The 24,629-nt window shown below is 37.5% G+C and overlaps 2 protein-coding genes across 3 annotated transcripts in view; one reads left to right on the top strand and one right to left on the bottom strand.

The window, feature by feature from the left end:
• crybg1a (crystallin beta-gamma domain containing 1a) overlaps positions 1-1,116 on the top strand; it is a 68,968-nt gene extending 67,852 nt beyond the window's left edge. For both annotated transcript variants that reach the window (XM_066671336.1, XM_066671345.1), the window contains one exon: positions 70-1,116. In XM_066671336.1, the coding sequence (XP_066527433.1) occupies positions 70-158 (89 nt within the window). In that variant the 3' untranslated portion in view covers positions 159-1,116. The remainder of the gene's footprint in view (positions 1-69) is intronic.
• On the bottom strand, positions 1,067-24,286 carry rtn4ip1 (reticulon 4 interacting protein 1). Its single transcript, XM_066671369.1, has 9 exons — positions 23,682-24,286; positions 21,267-21,418; positions 15,907-15,975; positions 14,508-14,632; positions 13,306-13,354; positions 7,467-7,603; positions 6,788-6,971; positions 3,724-3,816; positions 1,067-1,545 (listed from the first exon to the last, which is right to left on the bottom strand). Exons 1-9 carry the CDS (start codon positions 23,944-23,946, stop codon positions 1,423-1,425), a joined length of 1,197 nt encoding a protein of 398 aa, XP_066527466.1. The 5' UTR covers positions 23,947-24,286; the 3' UTR covers positions 1,067-1,422.
• Positions 24,287-24,629: the final 343 nt, after the last annotated feature.

Raw genomic sequence — 24,629 nt, 5'->3', positions numbered from 1 at the left:
GCATAAAGGACAATTCCTTTTAGGTGTTACACTGAGGAAAAATAAAGAAAAATCTAACGTCTTTTGCAGGTGGTCAGCAGTACGATAAAAACCAGGTGATTCTGAACACATTTGATGAGGTGAAGACCAATCAGAGGTGGACAGTGGAAATACTGTAATGCTGGACATAACTGACAGACCTTGAGAAATAAGAGGTCAAGTTTAAGGAGAGCAGTGCAATATCTTCTGCTGTGGGCCCTGTGGTGGAGCTCCATGAGGGAGATTATAGAACTATATAAAATTGTTCCAGTAGGCCTCAGTGGAGCTCTGTGAAGGGCTTCAGCAGTCTCTAAGGAACACTACTGGGCAGTATGTTGAAGCCTGCAGAAAGTTCAGACTTCATTACAGTTCAAGGACTTCATCAACGTTGTAAAAGAAATCTTGTTGACAGAGTTTTCAAAGACATTGCTAATTAGTATGTTTCCCTAAAGAACCTTCCTTTGGTTAAAGATGGACCTGAAGCTTTGCAGTTAATGAATGTCATGTGTAATACCTCAAATGTGCTCTGGAGGCATGCGAACACAACAAAACATGTACATTCTAATGAATTATCAAGCTGCCATTGACCAGCAGTAGTCATTCACACTACTCCACTCAAATCTGTCAGTGTTATACTAAAAATGAGGTACATTATGCATATAAAACACAACTAGTAAAAAATTTGGATTGTGTTGTCTTCCTGTTTCATTTATAAAGTGCCTTACTTTATTTTCCTATTGTTCTAACAGTTTATGGTTTACTTCCGTATATGAACCTGTCTGCTGTATATTTTCTAAAGCTGTAAAAATAACTTACATTTTATTAATGAATAAAATGTTTTATTTCTCTGATTTTTGAGTCATAATCATTGTTGAAACCACTTGGATATGACAACCCTCCCCCTGCAGGACAATAAGCTGTTAATTTGATTATTTACAGGCCATCACACCCACAACTACTAAGGTACTAAGAGCAGACGATTACTTGAGTTCTACTGCCATTCAAAGAAAAACCAAAAAAAATGAATACCAAACTCAGGGCAGATTTTTGACCATGGACAAAACACCAGACTTCGATAAAAAAATAAAAAAAAATAAATTTCTTTGAAAATGTGTGTACTGCACACTAATCTAACAGGAAATCAGCAACAACTCAGCTCTCAGTGTGTAAACCGAGTGATTCTCAGTAAAGTGTTTAATCATGAACGTGAGTGTTAAGAGTTTTTGGAGTCGTATTTTAATACTTGAAGTTAACTAGTACAGAGTGCCTCAGTACATTCAGTGATGCTTGGTCCTTATCACTGATGGAGTTACTCAGCTGAATATAAGGTTTCGTCTGTGTCCACCTCAAAACTGCATCGAGTTCCATGTTTCCAAGGAGACAGTGAGTTTACTGTTGCCATGGTCACTCTTCCTGCTCCCTGGCAACTGTAACGATGGTCTTTCCTCGAGCGTGGCCCTTCTCCACTTTTGCAAAGGCCTGAGGCACTTCAGTAAAAGGGAAGCACTGCTCCACGACTGCACGGATCTGCAGAGAAGCAAGAGAAACAAACTGTGAGAGGGAGAAAAAGAAGAGGGTGAAAATTGCAAAAGTGGTCCAAGGAGCAGGGCATTGACCCGTCTGCTCTCAGCAATATTACATATACATACTGACTAACCATTTGCCGGTCAATAAAGCCATTCTACTGAGAGCAAAAGAGCAGTGTAAACCTCTTTATCCCAAATGTAGGTGATTGCCCAATGTCTGATGTATATGTATAACTTCTTTGATTTAGCACTCGAGCTATGAGACTAATTTAGCTAATAATAATACAAGCACATTTTAGCACTGTATAAAGTACTAACCAACACAAACCAGCCTCAAAATCTTGAGCTGTTTGATAATCTCTAATAGAACTGTTATGTGGTTTCTGACCCACGCGTCTCTCAAACAGCTAAAAGCTCTAGTAGCTTTCATTCTGAAGTCATTCCTATAGCTAAACATATTACATTAACAAATAACCTTAATAACCTTGTAATGTTACAGATTATGTTCAAACTAAAGCAAAAAAAGTGGGAAAATATATATTTTTTGCCATAGCATCACCTTATGCAAATCTTTGCTTGTGTGGCATAAAAACACAGCCATGTAAAAGACAGTAAATCACAAAGGGTGAAAGGTTGATGACTGTTCTGCTCTAAAACAACAACCGCAGCAGTGGATAATGAAGAGGCCAGAGTTTTATCGGCTGAGCCATCTGCGAGATTTGCCTCACGGCAAACACAGCCATGATGTCATGGCGGAACTGGAGCTGGATCGGCCTGACGCAGGCAACATTCCTCCGGCTTTCACCAAAACGGGTGACTGAGACACAGCCAGACAAAAGGGCCCGATTAGCAGGACTAGCGCTGGGATTATATTGACATTCCAACTGAGTGTGGAATGGCTCACACTCGCCCCGACCAACTGCCCTCTAACGATCTCTTTTTCTTCCCCCCCCATCTCTTTCATCTTTGTGTCTCCGTCGCTTTTCACTGCTATATCTGGAGCTGCAAAATATGCTGTGAACGTTATTGTGATAAACGCAAATCATTGGTCCATTTCAAAATAAAAGCTTCTCATTACAGGCAGCGTAAGGCACAAATAAAGCCTAACATTTTTCAAACTGAAACCTTGAGTTATGATCTTGCCACAAACCACATGTAGATAGTGTGCAATCTCAGAGTTTACATGGTTTGAGGGCGTTTAAGGGAAAAAGTGCAGATAAGGCTATAGGTTTGTGCTCCAGTCACTAGTGATTTGCAGCTTGCAAAAAGGATATATTATTCCACTAACATAACACACTGTGAATACTCAATTTGCATCTATATCTTTTGGGTCTTAAACTTAAAACTTTGCAAAACATTAAATAAACAAATGTGCGCTTTGCGTTATTGATACGCATTCCGTTGTAATATGCTTGTTTTACTGCTGAAAGCTTTGATGAGCTGAATGGGATGCTTTGGCTTTCCAAGTACAGACACATTGCACATTGTGTCCGGATTGAGGCCTGACCTTTGGCAGTTCATTCATTCACACACAACACTGTTTTCATTCATTCATCCATCTGTAAGCGCTTATCCAGTTCAGGGTCGCGGTGGGTCCAGAGCCTACCTGGAATCATTGGGCACAAAGCAGGAATACACCCTGGAGGGGGCGCCAGTCCTTCACAGGGCAACACACACACTCACACCTACAGACACTTTTGAGTCACCAATCCACCTACCAACGTGTTTTTGGATTGTGGGAGGAAACTGGAGCACCTGGAGGAAACTCACGGGGAGAACACACCAACTCCTGCACCACCGTCCCGCAGCATTATAATAAAAATATATTAAAATAACATTTCAAACCAAAAATATTTTCTAAATTTGATGTTAATGATGAAAACTACACTATGTTTAAGCTCCTGAGGTGTAAGACTTAAATCAGCCAAACCATTTTGGCACAAAAAATAAATTCTTATTTCAAGCCACTAAAACCACATTTTGAGCTTAATTAAGGTGACACACTCTTGTCAATGGACATTAAAAATAAAACAATTTCATGAAACATCTGATCTAGGGTGTTCTTTTAACTAACAGTAAAGTTCCCTTGTCGACTGAAGCTTATTGAGAAAACCATTTACATCCAAAAGTACAGATAATGCCACATGAAGAGGGAAAAAACAATTAATCAATATTTTACCTTTCCTTCATCCACCATTTCACTGATGTCATCCAGTGCTCGGCCACTTGGAGCAAAGAATCCCCATCGATAGTGGACCCCTTTAGTGATGTGCTGCATCATGGAAACAGGGAGAGCAAGAGAGGAGCTTAAATATAAAACATTTACGAAAGCATTTTTCATTGCATTTGTCCACAAAACCCCAATCCTTCCTTTTGTTACCGGCTCAAGAAAGAACACATTTAACAGTGGGAGGTTGGTGTGAGATGAATCCAGCTCAGTTCATTCACTGATTGATTGTTTCATTCCTTCATTCTATTATTCATTTGTTCATCTGAGCCCCCAAGAGTAAAAGGCTAGAGTGGAACAACATTAATGGGGTGGTGAGTGTGTGTGTGTGTGTGTGTGTGTGTGCGCGTCATACACATATTAGAGCTGGCATTGACTTTATTTTGAGCACTACACCATTATTTGATACGTTCTCATATTAAAACCTGTACAATTATGACAGGCAGCTGTGAGTGCACTGGCTACACTCGCCAGGTGCTGATGTATAATGCTTCCCTTAGTTTTTAAATGGAGTTTCAAATTTTAAGATGCATTCATTTTTCTGGAGCAGACAAAAAGCTGTGAGGTACAGGAGTGCTGTGCTTCCTGCCTTAAACCACAACATCCGTGCAACACTTTTACAACATGAAAATATTTTCCAAAGATATTTCTGAAGAAAAAAAAATTGTCATTCAATCATAAAAGACTACTTTTATGCGGTCATTTATTTCTTGCCATTTGAAGTAAATTTTTCCTTGGGTGAAAAGGTAAAGAAAATAATCTTGCTCAAAGGTTTCAGATGAATGGTTTTGCAGGCAGTTTCAGTTCACATTAAAAGCCAAGGGAAGTTAAGGGTTTTTCCTTCATTCATCTGAACAACTCATAAAGGATAAGTCTCACTTAAAATTCTAACCTCTCTTGAGAAAGGTGTCTGTCACCAAATATGATTCCTTTGGTGTATGATAAGATTTCTCTAGTTTCTTTTAAAGACAATATTAGTTTTTAAAATTACTACAACAACAAGTGGCTTAGCACTTTCCTGGAACCCAAGCCTCCACCCCAAAAAGGTGACAATTCTTAGGCAATCACATCTCTGTTATCTTGACTGTAATACTAATGCTAATCCATCAGTTCTTCTAGAATTAGCAGTATTCAGGAGGTATTAAGGTAAAAAGAGAGACTCAACTGTTCTTGGAAGAATATATGCTAGATGTTTAGCCTTGGAGTTGTTTTGATATTTGAACCACCCTCATTGAGCTCAGGTGTATTTGTCCCTGTGCTTGTTTGAACCAGGGAAGGGGGAAGATGCTAAAGTGAAAAAGGCTGATAATTTTTCATACACACAAACTAAAGCATTTTGTCAATAAATATCAAAAACAAAGTGTTTTACAGGAGCCATGTAGATGGGAGCCCCTGAGGTAAATTTAGTCACAGCATGTATTGTCTTCCCCACATGTCTCTTTCCACCCACAACACCTCCGTTAATCATGAATCATTCTTGATCTAAATAACAACGAATAGTCAACACCAACTCATAACAAATGAACTTCTGAAAACACCTGAGGACTATGAGGTGGGACAATCCCTACACATTAATGAGGTTGGACAACCCCCCTTCTTTCACGAAAAACCCACAAAGCTTGTGGAAATGCTGAAGTTAGATATGAGCATCAGAACACAGCAGATGGTATTTTAAGAGTGAGAGTTTTACTGATGTATTAGCAGCATGTGACGCCTGGGTTGGGACATGACATTTTTATAAAACAGTCCAGTTTCATTACTGGTTAAACACTGCTTTCTTTAGGTGGGTGTCCTCGTCGAAATTCATAGTTAAGTATAGTTACTTCAATAAAAGAATGACTCAAATAAAAGGAAAACTTAACTTTGTCCACACAAAGCACAAAAGCAGCAGCTCAAAAACTGGGAGGAACAGCTATGAAACATCAATCCATAACATAACTGCTATCCACACGGGAACTCAAGTGTCCACCACTCACTGTTTTTTTTTCTTTTGGATCCTTTTCATCTGCATTTGTTGATACTGAGATTAGCATTAATAGTTAATAAACTCAGGCCTCCCAAGTTCTGCTACACTTTCCTGAAAAACAACTTACAAACCTGAGAGTATTCCTCTGCTTTCTTGAACTTTAGAACTTTTTTTTGTGAACATTTTGAAGCACCTAACAGATTATTTTGAGTTGCATTTAAGGTGCTTTTTAATCAAAATGACTATATTCTCAAACTATAAAGCAGATATGATGGGGACAAAAGAACTGCTAGATTCAGCAGTTCACAAGTAAACCTGTTGAATTTAAGGTATGCCTTTTCTGCATCTAAGAACTTTAACTCATATGGCTGAAGCTGAGCTCTATTAAAAATCTATATACAGGGTACCTGTGAAAGGCAAAGGAATATATTTAGTCTGAGAGAAAGAGAAAAGAAAAAGAAAGGTGTTTGTTTTCTCAGAAAGAACATTTTGCGGATTATGTGGTAAAGAGGTGGGCGATGGGGAACATGACAGTTAAAGCAAATGGGGCATAAATTCAAAGCCTGCCTCTGTCTGTAATTCAATACAAGGCAACACCAAAAAGCACTTTACCACACCCCTCTGGTTTCCGACATACAATACATAGCACCACAGCGCATCCATGAATGCTGGAAATACTGTAGGGTTAACAATTAATGCTTTTTAATGATCAGAATAGCTTTTAATAAACTACTTCAATTTTCAGCCCAGAAGAGCTGCATTTTTTAAACATTTTAAACAATGTCATCACCAACACTGTCTTAGTAAGTTTTAATAACTTGTGAATTGTCCTGTATATTTATTTATTTCTAACTGTATCACCTACTCATGCTGTTACATCAACCCCTTAATCTCTCCGAAAATCAGACAGGGACCTTGCAAACTGCAGTTGACACCTTGGACCAAAAAGTAAGACATTTTCACACAGTGTTTCAGCCCTCCTTTGAAATCTGAACATTTCTGCCTTATAACACAGGGCAAGGCTTAAAATGAGCTCAGGAGGTTTGCTACCTTCAGTGCCTTGGTCGCTATGGTGACTGCGGTCTGCATCATCCCATCAGCTAAGCCCAGTTGGTCGGTGTTACGCAGGAATGGTGTTACCAAGGTAACATACTTAGAACCACACCAGGGTTTGAGCAAGCCAACTGCCCATCTTTCAGTATCTCCACCAATATTATCGAGAATCAAGTCAAACCTGAGAGGGTGAGAGAGAGGAGGAAAGAGAGACATTACAGAACAAGGCAAGGCAACAAAAACAAGGAAAAGGAGACAGAAAAACTGGCAGATAGATGAAAACCAAATACAAAGGGATCAAAAGAAATAGTAATTGTTATTAAGTAAATGTAGGTAGTAAGTACTTGTCTATTGAATGTTTTTTACATCCTCTAAATACCATTTCTCATCAAGAAAAAGTGAAGAATAATCAAAAGTGTGTTAACTTTTTCAAACATTTAAGAACTTTTGTGCTGTTAAGTGAATCTGCTATAAATGTGTTGTTTATGAAAAAAGTTTTTCCAAAACTATACTATTATTATATGGACATATTATAAGTGATCCTAAATTGGCACTGGAAAGTGAATCCAGTCACATCGTGCCAACATAAAAATCCATGTTATATCTTTGCAATTCCATCAGTTGATTCCAACATATTCCTTTACTGCACCATGTTTTGTGTGTGAGCTCAACACACTTTTCCAAAGTCTTCAGTTTGGTTTCCACTGGCCCTGAAGTGTAGTCCACAACATCATCAGCTCCAAGATCCCTCACAAGACACTCTGCATTCTGGGAACATGTGGCTGTCACATGTGCGCCCCAAGATTTTAGCATCTGTAATGTAACACAGTAAAATAGCATAACTATTTATCAGTAAATGAAAGTGCATCAGCTATGTTCCACTCTCATCATTTGGAATGGGGTTCCAATTTAGACATGGCGTAAATAGGCGTGTTTGAGAGTGGCTCCCAACATTTGGTTCAAGTTTACCCATACTTCCCTGTCACTTCATTAGGTAACTCACTTTTTCAATACTACACATACATTAGAAAAATGTGAGGCAATAAAATGACAAGCAAAATGCAGCTCCGACATAAGCTATGCAAAAAAGATACCAAAGTCCCAAACAAGAAATAGTCACAACTGCAGCACCATTATTAGCACTTAGCAATTAGGATTTTGAAAAACTCTGCTCTGTACTGCTTTTACAGAAACTGTACTGTCTGCATTAAAAAGAAAACTTGAAAGGGCTCTATCACCTGTAAAGTCCACTCTGGAGCTAGTTAAGTCCTATTATGAATCACACAATGTGCACATCCGCGGAGCTGAAGATGGCTTAAATGACCAAAGTGATCGACTAGTGAATACCAAAGCAGCCATCACATCGCTACAAAATGAAAATGCCCAATTAAAAGAAAAGTTAGACGACCTCGAGAATCGGTCAAGGAGATCTAATCTGAGATTGGCTGGCATCCCTGAAGACTTGGAAGGTTTAGACCTTATTAAGTTTATGACAGAGTTTTTTTGAAGAAGTCCTGGGATTCGACATTTTTCCGAGGCCTTTTTAATTCACATGCTCACCGAATTGGCCCTAAACCGACTATAACCACAAACACTAAACACACCAAACCCAGAGTGTTTCTGTTCCTTTTTCACTTCTTTCAGGACAAGCATCGTGTTATCAGCCGACAGAAACTTTGCTTTAGTGAACATTGTGTATTTTTTCACTAGGATTTTAGCACTGAATTGGGGAAATTGAGAGCCATTGAAGGAGGTAAATTCTCTGCTGTAAGTAAAAGGACTCAAGTTTGGCCTCTTTTATCCCTCTTGGCTACAGGTGTAGCAAGCAAAGGATTGTATTATTTCGTGCTTGGGACACAGTGAGTAACAAAAGCAATGACATTCAGTTGAGTTATTAATGCAGCAGTTAAGTAGCCTTCAGCAAAACCTTTCCCCCCTTTTTTCTTATTAGAGGACTCAGGACTACAATATGGCTACACTGCTACACACTATTATTAGAGGACCTAGGACTACACTACGGCTACACTGCTGATCTACAATAATACAGATTCATAATGATGTAGCAACATGTTATTGTTTAATGCTTGCATTTTTCACTTCACCCTTTGTCTCCTAACCTCTACCCTTAAAAAAATAAATATATATATGTTTACAATTGATGTAGGAAACATTAAGTCAGGAGTCACTCATTTTTGTATTAGGTGTAGTTTTAAAGAAATGTTTTGGAAATCTTACTGTTTAGTAGTGACCTATGACCATATTTGGTTGGAGATTTAGATCTGGGTTTTTGGGGTTAATTGTTTTGTTTGGTTCTTATAAGGGGATTGAAAATTTATTAGGGATTTGTTATGGTAGCTTTTTTTTCTTTCTCTATCGATGTTACTGTCCTATGCCCATTTTTAAATTGTGTGCTCTTATACACAGCTTGTACATTTGCAATGTATGATAGATCCTCTGATGTGGTTTCTATGAACGCAGCAGAAGGAGGTCACCATGTAAGATTCTTATCCTTAATGGCCTGATAAAAAGAGCAAAAAAAATATTTTCCTATTTCAAACAACTAGAAGCAGACATATTATTGTTACAAGAGACTCACTTAAAATTGGAGGATCATAACAGACTCCATAAACCATGGGTTAATCAGATTTTCCACTCCAGATTTAACAGTAGGTCCAGAGCTGTGAATATCTAATTTTAGATATTTTAGATATACTAATATCTAAAAAAATTCTGTTCACCCCATCTGACATAATTAGTGACCCTAATGGCCACTTTTTCATTGTTTCTGGATCTCTATTTTCATAAATCAGTTGTTTTAGTGAATGTTTATGCCCCAAACTGGGACGATTTTTACTTTGCAAACAAAGTTCTATCATTGATACCCAATTTGAATACACATCAACTGATCTTTTTGTGTGATTTGAACTGTGTTATTGACACACTTCTTGATAGATCTACTTCAAAAGGGATAAACTCTTTTAAGGCCTTTTCAATGTTCATGAAACAAACAGTTGCGTGGATCCTTGGAGACTTTTAAATACAGTAGCTAAACAACTTTCCTTTTTCTCTCACTCACATCATACTTTTTCTTGATATCTTTATAGAGAACTTGCTTATTCCAATGATCAGGCATATTACATACACTGCTATAGTTATATCAGATCATTCCCCAGTCATACTAGACCTATGCCTTCCCTTAAACATCAGAGAACGTTCCTCATGGAGACTTAACCCCCTTTTACACTCCATTGAAGAATTCTGTACTTTTGTATCAAATAATATTGACATATTGTTAAAAAGTAACACAAAATAGTTGGTATCCTATTCATTAGTTTGGGACACTTTTAAAACCTACCTCAGAGGCCAAATAATGTCATATACCTCTCATGTTAATAAAAGAAATAAAAGGGACATGCAGGCGATTTCCCAATCTATTAAAGATCTCGATAAACAGTACTCTGAGACTCCTATTCCTGAGCTATATAAAAAACAAATTGATTTACAAGCAACATTTAATCCACCTAACATGCAGATAAAATTAATTCATAGGACTCACGCAATCTTTTACGAAAACAGTGACAAGGCTTGTTGGTTAATGGCTCATTAGTTGAAGTGTCAGGCTGCATCAAGACTTATTCCACAGATAAGTGATGCACACCAAAATACAACAAATAATCCAAAGAAAAACAACAAAATTGTCACAGCTTTCTATTCTTCTCTGTACGCTTTAGAATTCCCCTCAGATACTACAGATATGGAATGTTTTTTAAACAATTTAGAAATGCTCTTCATCCGGAAGAAGTTGAAAACTTGGACCGAGTAAAAGGGAAAGAAGAGATTAATGATGCCATTATGACAACACAAAGTGGTAAAACCCCAGGTCCTGACAGGTACCCTATAGAATTCTACAAAAATATTTAAAGATTAGCTTATTTTGCTTCTGTGTTTATAGAATCTCTACCCCATCTTGCAACATCTCTCGTTTTAATGAAGATTTAAAAATCTTGGCTAAGGTTCTAGCATCCCATTTGAAACTGTTTCTTCCCAAAAGCAGGGACCAAACAGGTTTTATTAAGAAAAGTCACTCTTTTTCCAATTTCTGTGTCATCTACTCACCTAGCAACACTAAGAGTTCAGAGGTTGTATCTCACTTGTCACTGAGAAGGCCTTTGATTGAGTAGAGTGGGCGTATTTATTCAGAGTTTTACAAAAGTTTGGATTTAGCAACATGTTCATGGCTTGGATGAAGATATTATACCACCCCCCTTCAGCATGTATACAAACAAATCATTGTCCATCAGACAATTTTCTGCTTATGCTTGGCACCCATCAGGACTGCTCACTTTCTCCACTTCTTCTCACAATTGCTATTGACCCTCGTTCTATTGCTCTGAGGTCAAATACATTGTTGTGGGGTGTTAAGAGGGGAGACATGGAGCATAGTGTTACCCTATGTGCTGATGACCTCTTGCTTTATGTAACTGACCCAAATGATTGTAGTTCTGCAAATGTCTCTTTGCTAGCCTGATTCAGTACTTTCTCCAGATACAAACTAAAAATTCAAAAAAGTGAATGTTTTTCAATGAATAATTCAGACCTACAGATTCACCAGGAGTCTTTCCCTTTTCCCTTACGTCTGGGTGGTTTTAAATAATTAGGAATTCGTGTCACTTGCTCTTTCTCATCTTTGTTTAAAGCTAATTATTCTCCTCAGCTTAACCAAATGAAAGCTGACTTTGATACATGGTGTTGTCTCCCTCTTACTACAGCTGGAAGGTTACAATCAGTGAAGATGTCAATACTGCCCAGGTTTCTTTATCTGTTTCAATCCTTACCAGTTTTCATTAATTTTAGATTAGTTTAATCAATCAATATCCTCTTTTGTTTGGAAAGGTAAAGTTTCAAGGGCTAACAAATATTTTCTTCAAAGAAGTCATGAGATAGGTGGGCTGGGCCTTCTCAGTTTCAGTTATTATTACTGGGCATCCAATACCCAAAATGTTGTTAATGGCTTCACCAACCAAATATGAATTGGTGTCAGTCTCAAATGCAGTCTTGCCACACTTCAACACTCCCAGCCTTAGTGTACTCCTCCTTGCCATTAAAACCTTATCAGTTTACTTCTAGTCCTGTATTGCTATCCCCATTCAAAGTTCTATTATTTTTATTATTAGTAGTATTATTATTATTGTTATTATTATATACCGAAATCACCTATTGCCACCTATGTATTATTCAACTTGTAGACAATCAGGCTTGAATGGCCTTAAGTCCTTACCTTATATACAGGTAATGTATTTGATAGTTTGGAAAACATATGCAAAAAATACCTCATCCCAAATAATAATTTCTTAAAACATTTACAGATTTATCACTTTACTATAACCATGTTTCAATCCTTTCCAAACCTTCCAGTGGAAACATGGGAAAAGCTTACTCTCACCTTTTTAATCAAAGGGCTTATCTCTGCATTATATTCCTAGCTGATGTTGTTAGAAAACCAGAACATGAATACATTTAAAACCAGGTGAGAAGAAGGTGAATCTGTCTGAAAAGAATTAAATGAATACTACTCACTCTTCATCATCCTGCATTAAGCTGGGTCTTATACAATTCAAAGTTCTACATAGAAACCCACTTAAATAAAGTCAGACTTGCTGCCATTTATTGTGAGCTTGATGCTAGCTGCGATAAGTGTTCCTTCTCTCCAGCCAAATTGGTCCATGCTTTTTGGTCCTGCCCTCGACTCACTAAATATTGGAAAACTGTTTTTAAAATACTAAGTGCAGTTCCTGAAGTGACACTGACACCCTGTCCACTTATAGCCATATTTGGCATGACAGAAGAAACCTTAAATCTAGATTAAAAAAATAAAAATAAATAAATAAATAAATAATTAAAAAAAAAAACAACAATCTGAGATCATCGCATTCACAACCCTTTTAGCCCGCCGGAGACTTTTACTAACATCTAAATCTTCCATCCCTCCATCTGCTGCTGCCTGTCAAAAAGATGTGATGCTCTTTCTCAAGCTTGAAAAAAACACAAGTTGACATTGTGATGGTCTGGGAAAAAGTTATACGTAAAATAGAGACCATTTTTATCCTACTTTGAAATTCTTGAAGTACTACCTTAATGAATCAGGATGTAATTAATTGACTGTAATTGAAGATACAGAAGCTAGTATGTGTACTCATTGTGTATAACACGTGACCTTAAAATATTGGGTGTAGACGCTAACAAGCACATTTTTTTTCTTTTTATTGAATGTCATTTCATTAACACAATAGTTGCCTGTCTATTTTTTTTTTTGGGGGGGGGGGGTTGTTAGTTTGTTTGTATGTTATCAAATAACAATAATGGAAGGAAATGTAATGACGCATATAATATGTATTGCATTATTCCTTCAATAAAAATAAATAATAATAATAATAATTTTAGGCTGGAATATCGCTCCACCTCTCAATGTAATATAATGTGAATATAAAATAAAAAATTAAACATCTGTCTTTTACCTGTATGGCAAAGGTTCCAACTCCTCCTGAACCACCAATGATGAGAACACTGTCTTAGAAATAGGAGCAAAAAACATCCAATTTAGCAGCAAAGTAGAATATATTCTACACACTTGTACACTTTAAATTTTACTCATGGCATTTTATGGTAATATTACCCCACTGACATTTTGCTTTACACTGTGTACAAACATTTGCCCCCAAAAAAGATATTTTATTGTAAAGTCTTCCCATGTACCATGCAGTTTCCAAAAATGATTTTATGCTGGGCACAATGTAAATAAAAACAGAATAACAAGGCCCAAAACCTGTACTGCCATGAATTTAAATATAGTCAAGCTTCTGTAGTGAAAACAATCGCTTGGGCTCATGAACACTTCCCCAAATCACTGTCTGTGAACACAGTTTGTCACTGCATCCACCAAAACAAATTAAACTTATTCCATTCAAAGAAAAAATCATATATACAAAATATCCAGAAATGTCACTAATGTCTTTGGACCTGATATGAGTTAACATGACTTTTGTCTGATTAGTCATTCTAGTAACAAAGTGAATGTCCCTTAACTAACACTATGACTAACAGGGCTCTCAGATCCAGAACAGGACAAATTGTTTCTGAGGATCACTGGGGGGAAAATGTCACTGTGGACTCTCACTTCAGGGAGATGGCTGGCTCTCTGCCTTTCATTAGCTGCTGCTCTATTAGAGTCCACTCTTGAGGACATAATGTGCTGGAAGAAATCAGAAAAATCACAGACTGGACTTTGGGGGGAGTCTGGACACAAAAGGAAAATCTGGCATCTACTGGCAAAACATTTAACTAAGTTCAGGTGAACTGAGGACATGTGTATGTGTGTCTAAAGGCACATTTATGGTCTTGTTAGGTGTTTGTCCATTTTTAAATGAACACTGGTTGACTTCAGTGGTGGTCCACACTAAACAAGATCATGGCAATAAATGTAATGACAGTAATATAGACAGAATTTGGAACGTGATGATATACTCAACTGAAACTATTGGCCACTTGTCATTTTTTGTTCTGATGGAAAAGTAATAACGGGTATATACATATTTTTAGTTTGGAGCACGTTAGCCAAATGTAAAATATATAAATTCAAATGTACATATAGAGACATTAATGGAATAAGAAAGGGATAAAATGCATAGATAAAATTAACAGCAAAGCATAAAATACTTGCCGTTTCTTGGCACTGTTATTTTTGTTGAGGCCACCTGTGTTGACAATGGCCGACCAAGCTGTGACTGCTACGTAGGGGAGAGACGCCGCATCCAAATGACTCAGCGATTTGGGCTTGTGGGACACCTGAGCCAGCCAAACACACACAAATACACCCAAACACATGCACACAATTCATCCTTAAACAGTCATTGTTCAAGTCATCCTTTATTAAAAAGGAGGACACAATGCCCAGTGACTCATTACAGCCTAGAAAGGACAACAGCTCCCTTACACTGGAGCCTTTGTTTGCATTGCAGTAATTGGGTCTAATTTGGAACAGTACTGCACAAACAGGGAGTTCATTATTAGATGAACTGCAGCACAAAGGGCTATGGAACTAAAGGTTAGCTTAAAAAAAAAAAAAAAAAAAGAAAAGAAAAAAAAAGAAAACCCCACAAAGTTCCCCACGTTAATAAAAAATAACATAATACGCCATGAGAGGTGTTAAAATAACTGAAAAACTGTCTCGATGCTTTTATAAAATGTCAGTAAAATACAACAAGGTAAAAATCACAAATCTTCAATAAATTGTTTAATTTAATATGTTATTAGTTGCAATAAACAAATAGAAATTTATATTAAATCACAGTACTGTTTTTCTGGTGAAGTGTCACAAATTACTTAATGAATTACTTCATTCATTGTCTGTAACCGCTTATCCAAATCAGGGTTGCGGTGGGTCCGGAGCCTACCCGGAAACATTGGGTGCAGGATGGGAACACACCCTGGAGGGGGCACCAGTCTTTCACAGGGCGACACACACACACACACACACACACACACACACACACACACACATATATATATATTCACTCACATCTACAGACACTTTTGATTCGCCAATCCACCTACCAATGTGTTTTTGGACCATGGGAGGAAACCAGAACCCCCGGAGAAAACCCACGCGAACATGAGGAGGTGTCACAAATAACCTTCCCATTTGAAAAACTGAAACTGAATCCAAGAGGTATTCATGAGACAGTATAATAGGGTTCCCCCATCCCCCAGGTTGTGTCTAAAATAGATCACCGTCCAACACGGTTTTCATTTTATATTGGTTTCCTTATATTTGAGATACCCTATAGGTGTGGGGGTCTTTCTGGTATGATTGTGTGGCATTAAATGTAGACTAGCATTTCACAATTTACAACTCAAATTAATAATTCAATAATATATATTAAACATTTATAAAATTCATATAAGTGTATGATTATTCAATTAAGTGCATGTTTACAGAGATTGAATAATATACATACACTGCTAGGACAAAGGATAAAAAAGCATTATAAGCAAACACATGAGCTCGTTATTTTGCTTGTCGTATCTTTGTTTTTATTTTTTTTTTTTTGGGACATTACCTCATTACCACTGACCACCACAAACTCTGCCAGACTGCCTTGCTTCCAGGGAGAAATAGCAGCCCATACCTGGAAGACAAAACAAACAGGAAAAACAAAATTTATCTTTGAGGCACACAAAACATCACAGTTAGGGGTGTGTGCAGAATCTACTATGAACTACAAATCTCATTTTCAGGAAAGCTGGGACACTTTTTACAACTGCAGTGAAAATGGAAATCTTACTTCACTCAAACTCTGATTTAACATACTTAGGACAAATATGTTCATTGTTTTCAATGATTAACTTAATTTTATTTGGTAATAATACAGTTTTGGAATCGATGCTTGCAACACTCAAAAAAGGCTGGGACAGGTCCATGTATTGTTAGTGAATTTTTTTTCCTTTCTTGCATTATACAAGACTTGAGCTTCTCAAACTTCACCGCATGGTGACCAAGTGGTTGCTATTGTATGCGGATTCTGTAATTCATATCATGTAATTCATATATGCCATACATTTTCAGATTTTGACTACAAGCAGGTCAATGCAGCAAAGTCTTCAAAGACAAAGCTGTTGTATCTCATGCATAATAAGGCCTGGTATGAAATAGACATGGACTTGCTGAGGAAAAAGGAATCCTGACGCCAGCATATGTCTCTCCAAAACACCAATATAAGCCTCTGAATCAATGGTAATTTCATATATATCATATATTTTTTTAACACTGTTCTGAACATTGTATTCTCAGCGACAATAAAAGCTATTCTATTCTATATAAACAGGTCAACCATACCATGAGCACAGATGCACCCCAATGCCATCAGAGATGCTGATTTTTGCACTTTTTGTTTGTCTGATATCCATCTTTTACAAAAGCAAGCTAAAATGTGGCTTCATCTAACCACAAATCAAGTTTCTACTGTATTTCTGTCCATCTCAGATGACTTTGGGCTCGGAAAACTTGCTGCCATTTTTACGCAAAATTAATATGTGGTTTCCCTTTTTTCATGATAGTTGCATTTCCTGATGCAGCTGCAGGCTGTGTTCAGTGGCAATGATTTCCAAAAATTACACCTGAGCCCATATGTCCATCATGGTAGTATGGGTGTTTCCCAAACATTATCGCTTGAGGACTGAGTGGTCCCTCACATTTAACAAGGGTTTCTGCCCTTGGCTTTTATACACTGAAATTTTCTTTGACTTCTTCAAAATTTCTATTTTATCATTAAGTACCGATAGTAAACAACCTAAATTTCTATAACCTTTTCACTACTATTTTGTCCATCTCCAATTTTTTGAATGTGTTGCAGACATCAGATTCTATTTTGTTAATGTTTATAAAACACAATCAATTTATTCACACTGGAAATCTTTTCTTTGTAAATTTCTCAATTTAATAAAATTTTAAAAGAATTAACTCACATATTCATGCTTTTATTGTTACAAAATGTGCCAACTTTCCTGAAAATCATGTTTGTACTTTAACATTTTACATCCATTAAACTAAAGGGATATTAAACAAAAGACCAAGAACAAGTGAGATACTGTTCACCATGTTTGCTGCATTTCTCCTCTTTTTGCTGAAATATTTGTAAGCAGTGGTGTTACTGTACTGCAATTGTTTGATTTTCACTCTAAACTAAATAAAATGTGGCAAACAGAACCACCACTAACAGTACCACTTTAGACTTAATGCAAAAATAATGTATGGTTCTCAGAAGTCAATAGGTGACACCACCCAAAGAATAACCACCCCTCTATAATTCGATCATTAGCATGATCAGAAATTAAAATATGAATGAATTCAATTAGCATTAAAATAAACAAATATAGTGGTAGGAACTTGAAAAATGAGCCAACTTCCTTTTATTCTCAAACACTTCATTCAGGGAGAAATAAAGGCATTTGATTTCACTCATGTCTAAAATTAACTTCTCATTCTCATTAATAACAAGGAATACAGAAGCCATTTAGTTCCTCAAGCCCAGATAACACCCAACAAATCTATGTTAATGTCTCTCATATAAAAGGAAGCTGTTGCCTTTACTTCATCAGTTTTATTCCTTTAAATCAGGTGTCTCTCCACTGTGGCACTGAGGAACCACTACATACAGTTGAGGAATGCCTGTCTTTAATTGAACTGCTTTACTGTCACGTTACTCTGAAATTGGGCAAACAAATGGCACATTCCCACTGCATAGAACCCACGTGACTCTACTCGTCTCGGCTCTTTTGCTTTTCCATCGGCCAAAATCTGGTACCTGGCCCCTGCTAGGTTCCAACTGTGCCGAGTATGTACTATATCATGATGAGTAAACCCTACAGCGCATTGATTGGCCAGAGAGACATATCAATCACCATGAAATGCAGTGCTAATTCCAGAGATGTTCACAAGTCATTTTTTGCAAGTCCAAGTCAAGTCTCATGTCCTTGATGGGCAGGTCCAAGTCAAGTCTCATGTCCTTGATGGGCAGGTCCAAGTCAAGTCTCATTTCCTTGATGGGCAGGTCCAAGTCAAGTCTCATTTCCTTGAGGAGCAGGTCCACGTCAAGTCTCAAGTTTCTCTTCACAAGTCCAAGTCAAGTTCCAAGTCTCTTATGGTTGAAATGCATGAACGCCATCTGGTCTGGCCCACATTATTACACTGTTATCTCATGAGTGTAAATGTGATTTTTTAAGCACACACTACAATATTCATTCATTATCTGTAGGTGCTTATCCAGTTCAGGGTCGTGGGAGGTCCAGAGCCTACCTGGAATCATTTGCAGGAATACACCCTGGAGGGGGCACCAGTCCTTCACAGGGCAACACACACACACACACCAACGTGTGTTTTGGACTGTGGGAGGTAACTGGAGCACCCGGAGGAAACCCACGCGAGATCACATCAACACCTTACAGACAGTCACTCAGAGCGGGAATCAAACCCACAACCTCCAGGTCCCTGCAGCTGTGTGACTGTGACGCTACCTGCTGTGCCACCGTGCTGCCCATCAATTGTATTGTCACTTTTAAAAAATATTTTTTAAATGTAAAGTGTAGAAACCCACAAAAAAGTTTTACAACAATATTTCAGCTTTTTCTGCACTACAGGATACAAGTTTGCATTTAACATCCGTTACATATAATTATTACCTAGCTGTCTATCCCAGGCATCTCATGCATAATATTTTTCAGTATTCGAAGAAAATCCGTATCTGACTGTGCGGAACCTATTTTTAATCCTTTATGCGACTGACTACATCAATTAATAGAGGAGATTAATGCGCACAACGCGATGCCTCAAGTGGCATATTTACCGCGTCTGGTGCCTTGCTCTCTGGTTTTGAATTCAATTTGTAGAACTATGGAACAATCAAAGATTAAAAAATTAAACAGCGGTCGGCTAAATTAACCAGATAATTCCAAATAAATATGCAGCCTTTAGGTTCATTTAATACTATTGAAAAAAAAGAAACAGCAACAAACAGTAACAAATAATTATTAATAAAGCCGTATAGGTTTTTTAACCAAATGTAATGACAGACGGCAGAAACGTGATCTTGCTGCCGCGGTCAGTGCTGTTATCTGTGGCTGTGTGAATGCGCTATGTTGCGCATTGCAGGGAGTGAAATGAACGCAGATCACCTATCAAACATCAAAGATATACATTAAGAAATCCACAATAAAAATTTTAAACAAAGATTGTTCACCAGTCCCGGAACTCAAGTCCAAGTTGAGAGTCAACTGAAGTTAAATCTCAAGTTGAGTCTTAAGTCAGTTTCAGCAACTAAAATTTGACTTGAGTCTGAGTCTCAGACAAGAGTCCCAATCTCTGGCTCATTCTAATCCAGCACAAGCACCCTTGTAAAATATCTTAAGTTACAGCAGAGGTTTATATTCTCCTTGGGCTGATGGCTGAGGAAATTTTTCAGCAAAAGCCAAATGTGCACAAGTTAAACTGATCTGTTAGACCTGGGGTGAAGAGCAGTATTCAGTCCAAAAAACAACAATATGCAAATACACAATGTGTAAACAGCTCCTAAAGCCAGCGATTCCCGTTAGAGACAGGGTTTTGCAACATCACCATCTCCTTTTCGTGGGGGTGGGGCAACAATCTTTAAGCAAGCCGAGTCAAGTCAAGAAGGACTTATGTGGATTAAAAGCACCAAAAGTGGAATGGAAAAAAGAAATTAGCGTAAATGATTACATGCTAGTGAACTTTTCTAATGTTAATTTTCTTCAGGTAAGTACCAAATGTCTAAACTCCACTAGACTCTATAGACCATTTAGGCTCTCAGCAGTTCCACCATCTCGCCACAAGCCAGGGGACTTCAATAGTGTTTTAGGCGGAATCTGCCCTGCATTCTAAACACAACTGAGCTAGCACATATAATTTCTTTTTTGGGACCTGAGTGGTGGATTAATTCTTAACAGATTAATGTGCTGAACCTTGACTGAAATTATAAATTTGACTGAACCTTGATTGAAATGCCAATCCCTAATAATTTTTAGTATATTTCTTTGAAAAGATGTGATTTAAAACTGCTCGTCAAGACTGGACAACCTCATGAGAAAGTGAGATAAGAATCTGCCTTCTGGCCTGGTATTTCATATCAGCTATTCAGCCATGTAAACAACTCCTGGCCTATTCCACTGAGTTCAAGTTCATAATTTAATATAGTGTATTGTTCTCACTACGGAAAAGTAACACTATTTTCACAAAAGCTGGTGCTTTAAGTTTTCTAGCTGGAGTTGGTGGTCACATCCACACACAATAACTTGTTCCTAGAAGGGGTGGGCGATATAATATCGTTCAAGATCATTCCGGTATGTTTTTTAATTCGATGTGACTTTTGCCATATCCCAATATTGAGACGTAAGCACAAGCTTCTAACACAAGTGTGTGAACGTGACTTGAGCTCAAGCTAGAGCTGGGGTATATATCGCAAATATCCATACACTACATAGTATTTTTTAACACAATTTTAAAAATGACCATGTTCGTTATATTGAGTATGCCGAGGATACGCACGTTTCAATCTGAGTAAATTTACAACAATGCACAAATGTCCTGTTAAGCTCTGTTTTTCTCTCTTGTGCGCACCCACCTATGCATACATGTGCGCGCTACTGATCGACCGATATGGGTTTTTTGATGGCCGATGCCGATTTTTAGACAGCGGTAGTGGCCGATGGCCGATATGTAAAGCCGATGTTTCCATTCCTCAGGCAGCGAATAAACTAGAGGCATTCTCATAATTTATTTTTTACAAAAAACCCTTCAAATTTGTAAAAGAAACCATTTAGAGGTCCTGAAATATATATGTGAAATAATAAGTGTGAAATAAGTGGTCAAAGGTTTCATTTTCATCTTCTCTGTAACAGATTACTTTACCTCATCTCCTGGTTTGAAGTAGGGCACGTCCAGTCCACACTCCATAATCTCGCCTGACACCTCACGGCCCAAAATCAGGGGAAACTCACTACCTGCTTGATTGATGTGTAGAGGGTCACGCTTCATGGCCATAGTGGCAGCACCATATCCACCTGTCAGAAGAAGAGAGAGAAAGAGGAAACACTTAATGTAGAAATGATGGAGGGTAAAGAATCTAAACACAAGGAAATCTAACCCTTTCCATCGATTCTGCAGATCCAGCATTTTCATATTGACATTATTTTCACTGGATAACCGGAGTATTTCTCACACCTGTGAAAGCCCAACAAAACACTTCTTACAGATGTGGAATACATAAAGCAATAGCATACAGAAAGTCCTGTTTCTGAAAAATATGTGGACTCCTGCTTTACCCTGCTTCTAAAACTAATGGTATGAATAGGGTGCATGTTGCCCTTTGCTGCAGTAACAGCTAGTCCACTTCCCACTTCATAACATGTTTTGTATGAAGACTATATATACTGTGCATGCCTACAATTGGTGCTTATTTAAACACCTGCAATCCCTCATTATCTGTGATGTCTGATAATGGACAGAGTGTACTTCATTAGAACGTGAGGCCTAAATTTTTAAAACATTTTTGCCATCTCAGTATGAAGACAGTATGCATGTTTACAAGAGATGAAGAAATGCCAACATTTTTCATTTTGATTAAAGTGACCCCTTAAAATTTATATTACAAATAATACAAATTTAAATCTAAAAAATATCCCAATATTCTCATTCGCACACTTGCACCCCTTGTTTATCTGTGCCTGCTTAAGTGTGCAAGGCTGTAAGGTGTTCCTCTTGTATGTCTGCATCAGAGGACTCTTTTGTGAGGGGAATTACACACGTTCCCTGCAAACCTGTGACGTTCCTCACATAATAAGATGTCTCAACAGAGAACCAATAACTCTTTAAGTGTAATTGGATTCTGTTATCATTCCCTTTGCTACAACTGTTGCGGTTAGAGTTGTGTTTTACTAATTCTGAAGTTAGGGTACAACACACTCTTTAAATTGTCATAATGCTATAAATGTGAATAAGCCAGGCACGATGACAGAGTAAAATCATGGAAAGCCTATACCACACTACAAACCTGAACCTGAACCTCAAGCAATCATGAACAATACTGAAACGATTACATCATTTAACCATTAAAATTACTAAAGGCAAGCAACTTCACATATTATTAATCAGTGAAATACTTGATAAAGGGACAGTGCATCGTTAGAACAGTCGTTTTTGTAGAAATATTTACTTTTCTACATAAACATATAATTGATAAAACTGTGCTGTAGGTAATCAAGGTACAACCTCAATTAAAATACTGAGCAAACTATTCACACTCTGGCTTTCTGACTAGAGAATACGCCTGTTTACATTTAATGTTTAAGTTAAATAAAAATGCTGTGCTGGTGTACTTGTTGGAAAGACACCAAAAATCAGACACGTTTTTGTGTATCTGGGTTGTTATAGGGACAGACAAGATGACTTTCAGATTTATAAAATATAGAGCAGAATATGGAAAGCTTGTGGGTCACAGAAATGTCTCCACAAATGAAAATATTATAACGTTAAATCATCTCAACCATTTTCTACACATGTTCAAATTTCTACTAAAAAAAATCATTTAATTCTTTCACAGACATTCGTTGTCTGTATCCGCTTATCCAGGTTCCCAGTGTGTCCAAAGCCTACCCGAAATAACTAGCTGCAAGGCGGGAACACACCCTGGAGTGTCTAGTAAAACACTGTAACACAATTCTGTTCTTCTCAGAGCTCGGATTACTTAAATGCTTGCACCACTTTTGCTGCACCAGTGACTTCATCAATGTGCACATTACAGTGAAGGCCTTAGAGCTTAGGGCAAGAATTGGACGTTTCAATTATGTCCACTGTACACCTCCTATTTATTTATATATGAGGTCAAAGACCTTGCTTGGGTAGTGTTCATTAGGAAATGAGGCTTTATTGGTAAAGATCCATTCAAATGTTTCTTCCACATTGAAGATACAGTACTTTTCCTTTATTATACAATTATACTTCTTTTAATTTATATTTTATATTTAGTATAATTCTAGTTTTGTTGCCACTGCCTCTTTTTTTTATATATATTTTACTCTTGTCTTGATGGTCACTATGCCTCAATATAGAACAGCAACTGGATGCCTTGAATTTCCCTCTGGGATCAATAAAGTATCTATCTATAAGTCAGAAACTAAGGGGAGCACCTGCCTATGTAAGCTGTATTAAAAGAGACTTTGCCATATGGGAATGCTTTTTTCACTCTGGCCCAAATGCCACTATAAAAACATTAAAAACAAGAATATGAACATGGATAGGACAAAAAGGCAAGAATGTCCCACTTACCCCTCATGTTTATGTCAATGGGGTTGAGACCAGCCGCGTGGACTTTGATTATGACCTCGTTGGGGTAGTGTATAATGGGGAATGGGGCATTTTTAGTAAACCTTAACACGCTGTTATTGCCATATTTGTCAATAACCCAGGCTTGCATCACTGTGCTCCTTCTTGCTGAAGTGCAGAGTGTCCTGAGAGAACTTCCATCTTTTGAAAGGGCAAGATTTACCCCAGAACACAGTTTCCTGTTCACTATCTTCCTAAACAGGTGCATTTCTGCTGGATTCAATCCTTGACCTTGATTTTCGAAGTCACTTCAGTTTTGCGACCTTTTCATTTTTCACATATAATTGCTTTTCTGACCTTTACGGGAACTCCTCTCTCACTTTAGCCGACAATGCTAACCTTAACTCATCCGGGGCAGTGATAAAGTATGACCGTTGTAGCGTATTCGTTCAAGCAGGTCCTGTATTTTTGTACGTTTCTTTAGTCATGCCATACTGTGCCCATTTGGGAAGGTAAAAATACTGATATTTATTGCAGTAACATATAATTAAAGGCAAAAATACTACACCACGCTCGCCTCTCGCAACATTCGCCAACGAGTAGTTCGACTCTTTGAATCGACTCACTAAGATTAGCAATTTTTTCATCTTGAGATTTGGAAGCTGCTGTCTCAAACGCAGTCAGAGAGCCAGAGTTTTGTGGTAATAAACCTAAGGATCAAATCCCGTCAACTAACTTTAGCCTATACATAACTATGTGTATAGTCTTCTGATCCAGTTACATTGTTTGATACACTGTAAAATTCACACATTAAGTTTTAAAAATGAAACATATTTAAACATTAATGATTAGTAAATGGTATGGTCACCGTTTTGCCCGTCTGTCTCTGTCGTTCTTGTTCTTTAATGTAACTTTACTGTAAGAATAATAAATTGAGTTTTTGTTTTATTC

The sequence above is a fragment of the Hoplias malabaricus genome, chromosome 1 (genome assembly GCF_029633855.1).
Source record: "Hoplias malabaricus isolate fHopMal1 chromosome 1, fHopMal1.hap1, whole genome shotgun sequence".
NCBI classification, from domain to species: Eukaryota; Metazoa; Chordata; class Actinopteri; order Characiformes; family Erythrinidae; genus Hoplias; species Hoplias malabaricus.
The sequence above is the reverse complement of the archived record's forward strand: the minus strand, read 5'-3'. Positions and strand labels throughout refer to the sequence as shown.

Bases quoted from the DNA above. Each gene is read 5' to 3' on its own strand.
- rtn4ip1 (XM_066671369.1), bottom strand. From the start codon at position 23,946: ATGCACCTGTTTAGGAAGATAGTGAACAGGAAACTGTGTTCTGGGGTA. The intron at 7,604-13,305 runs GTAAAAGACAGA...GTTACATTACAG, and splicing joins TTGGAACCTTTGCCATACAG to ATGCTAAAATCTTGGGGCGC. The intron at 1,546-3,723 runs GTAAAATATTGA...GCTTCTCTGCAG, and splicing joins AAATGGTGGATGAAGGAAAG to ATCCGTGCAGTCGTGGAGCA.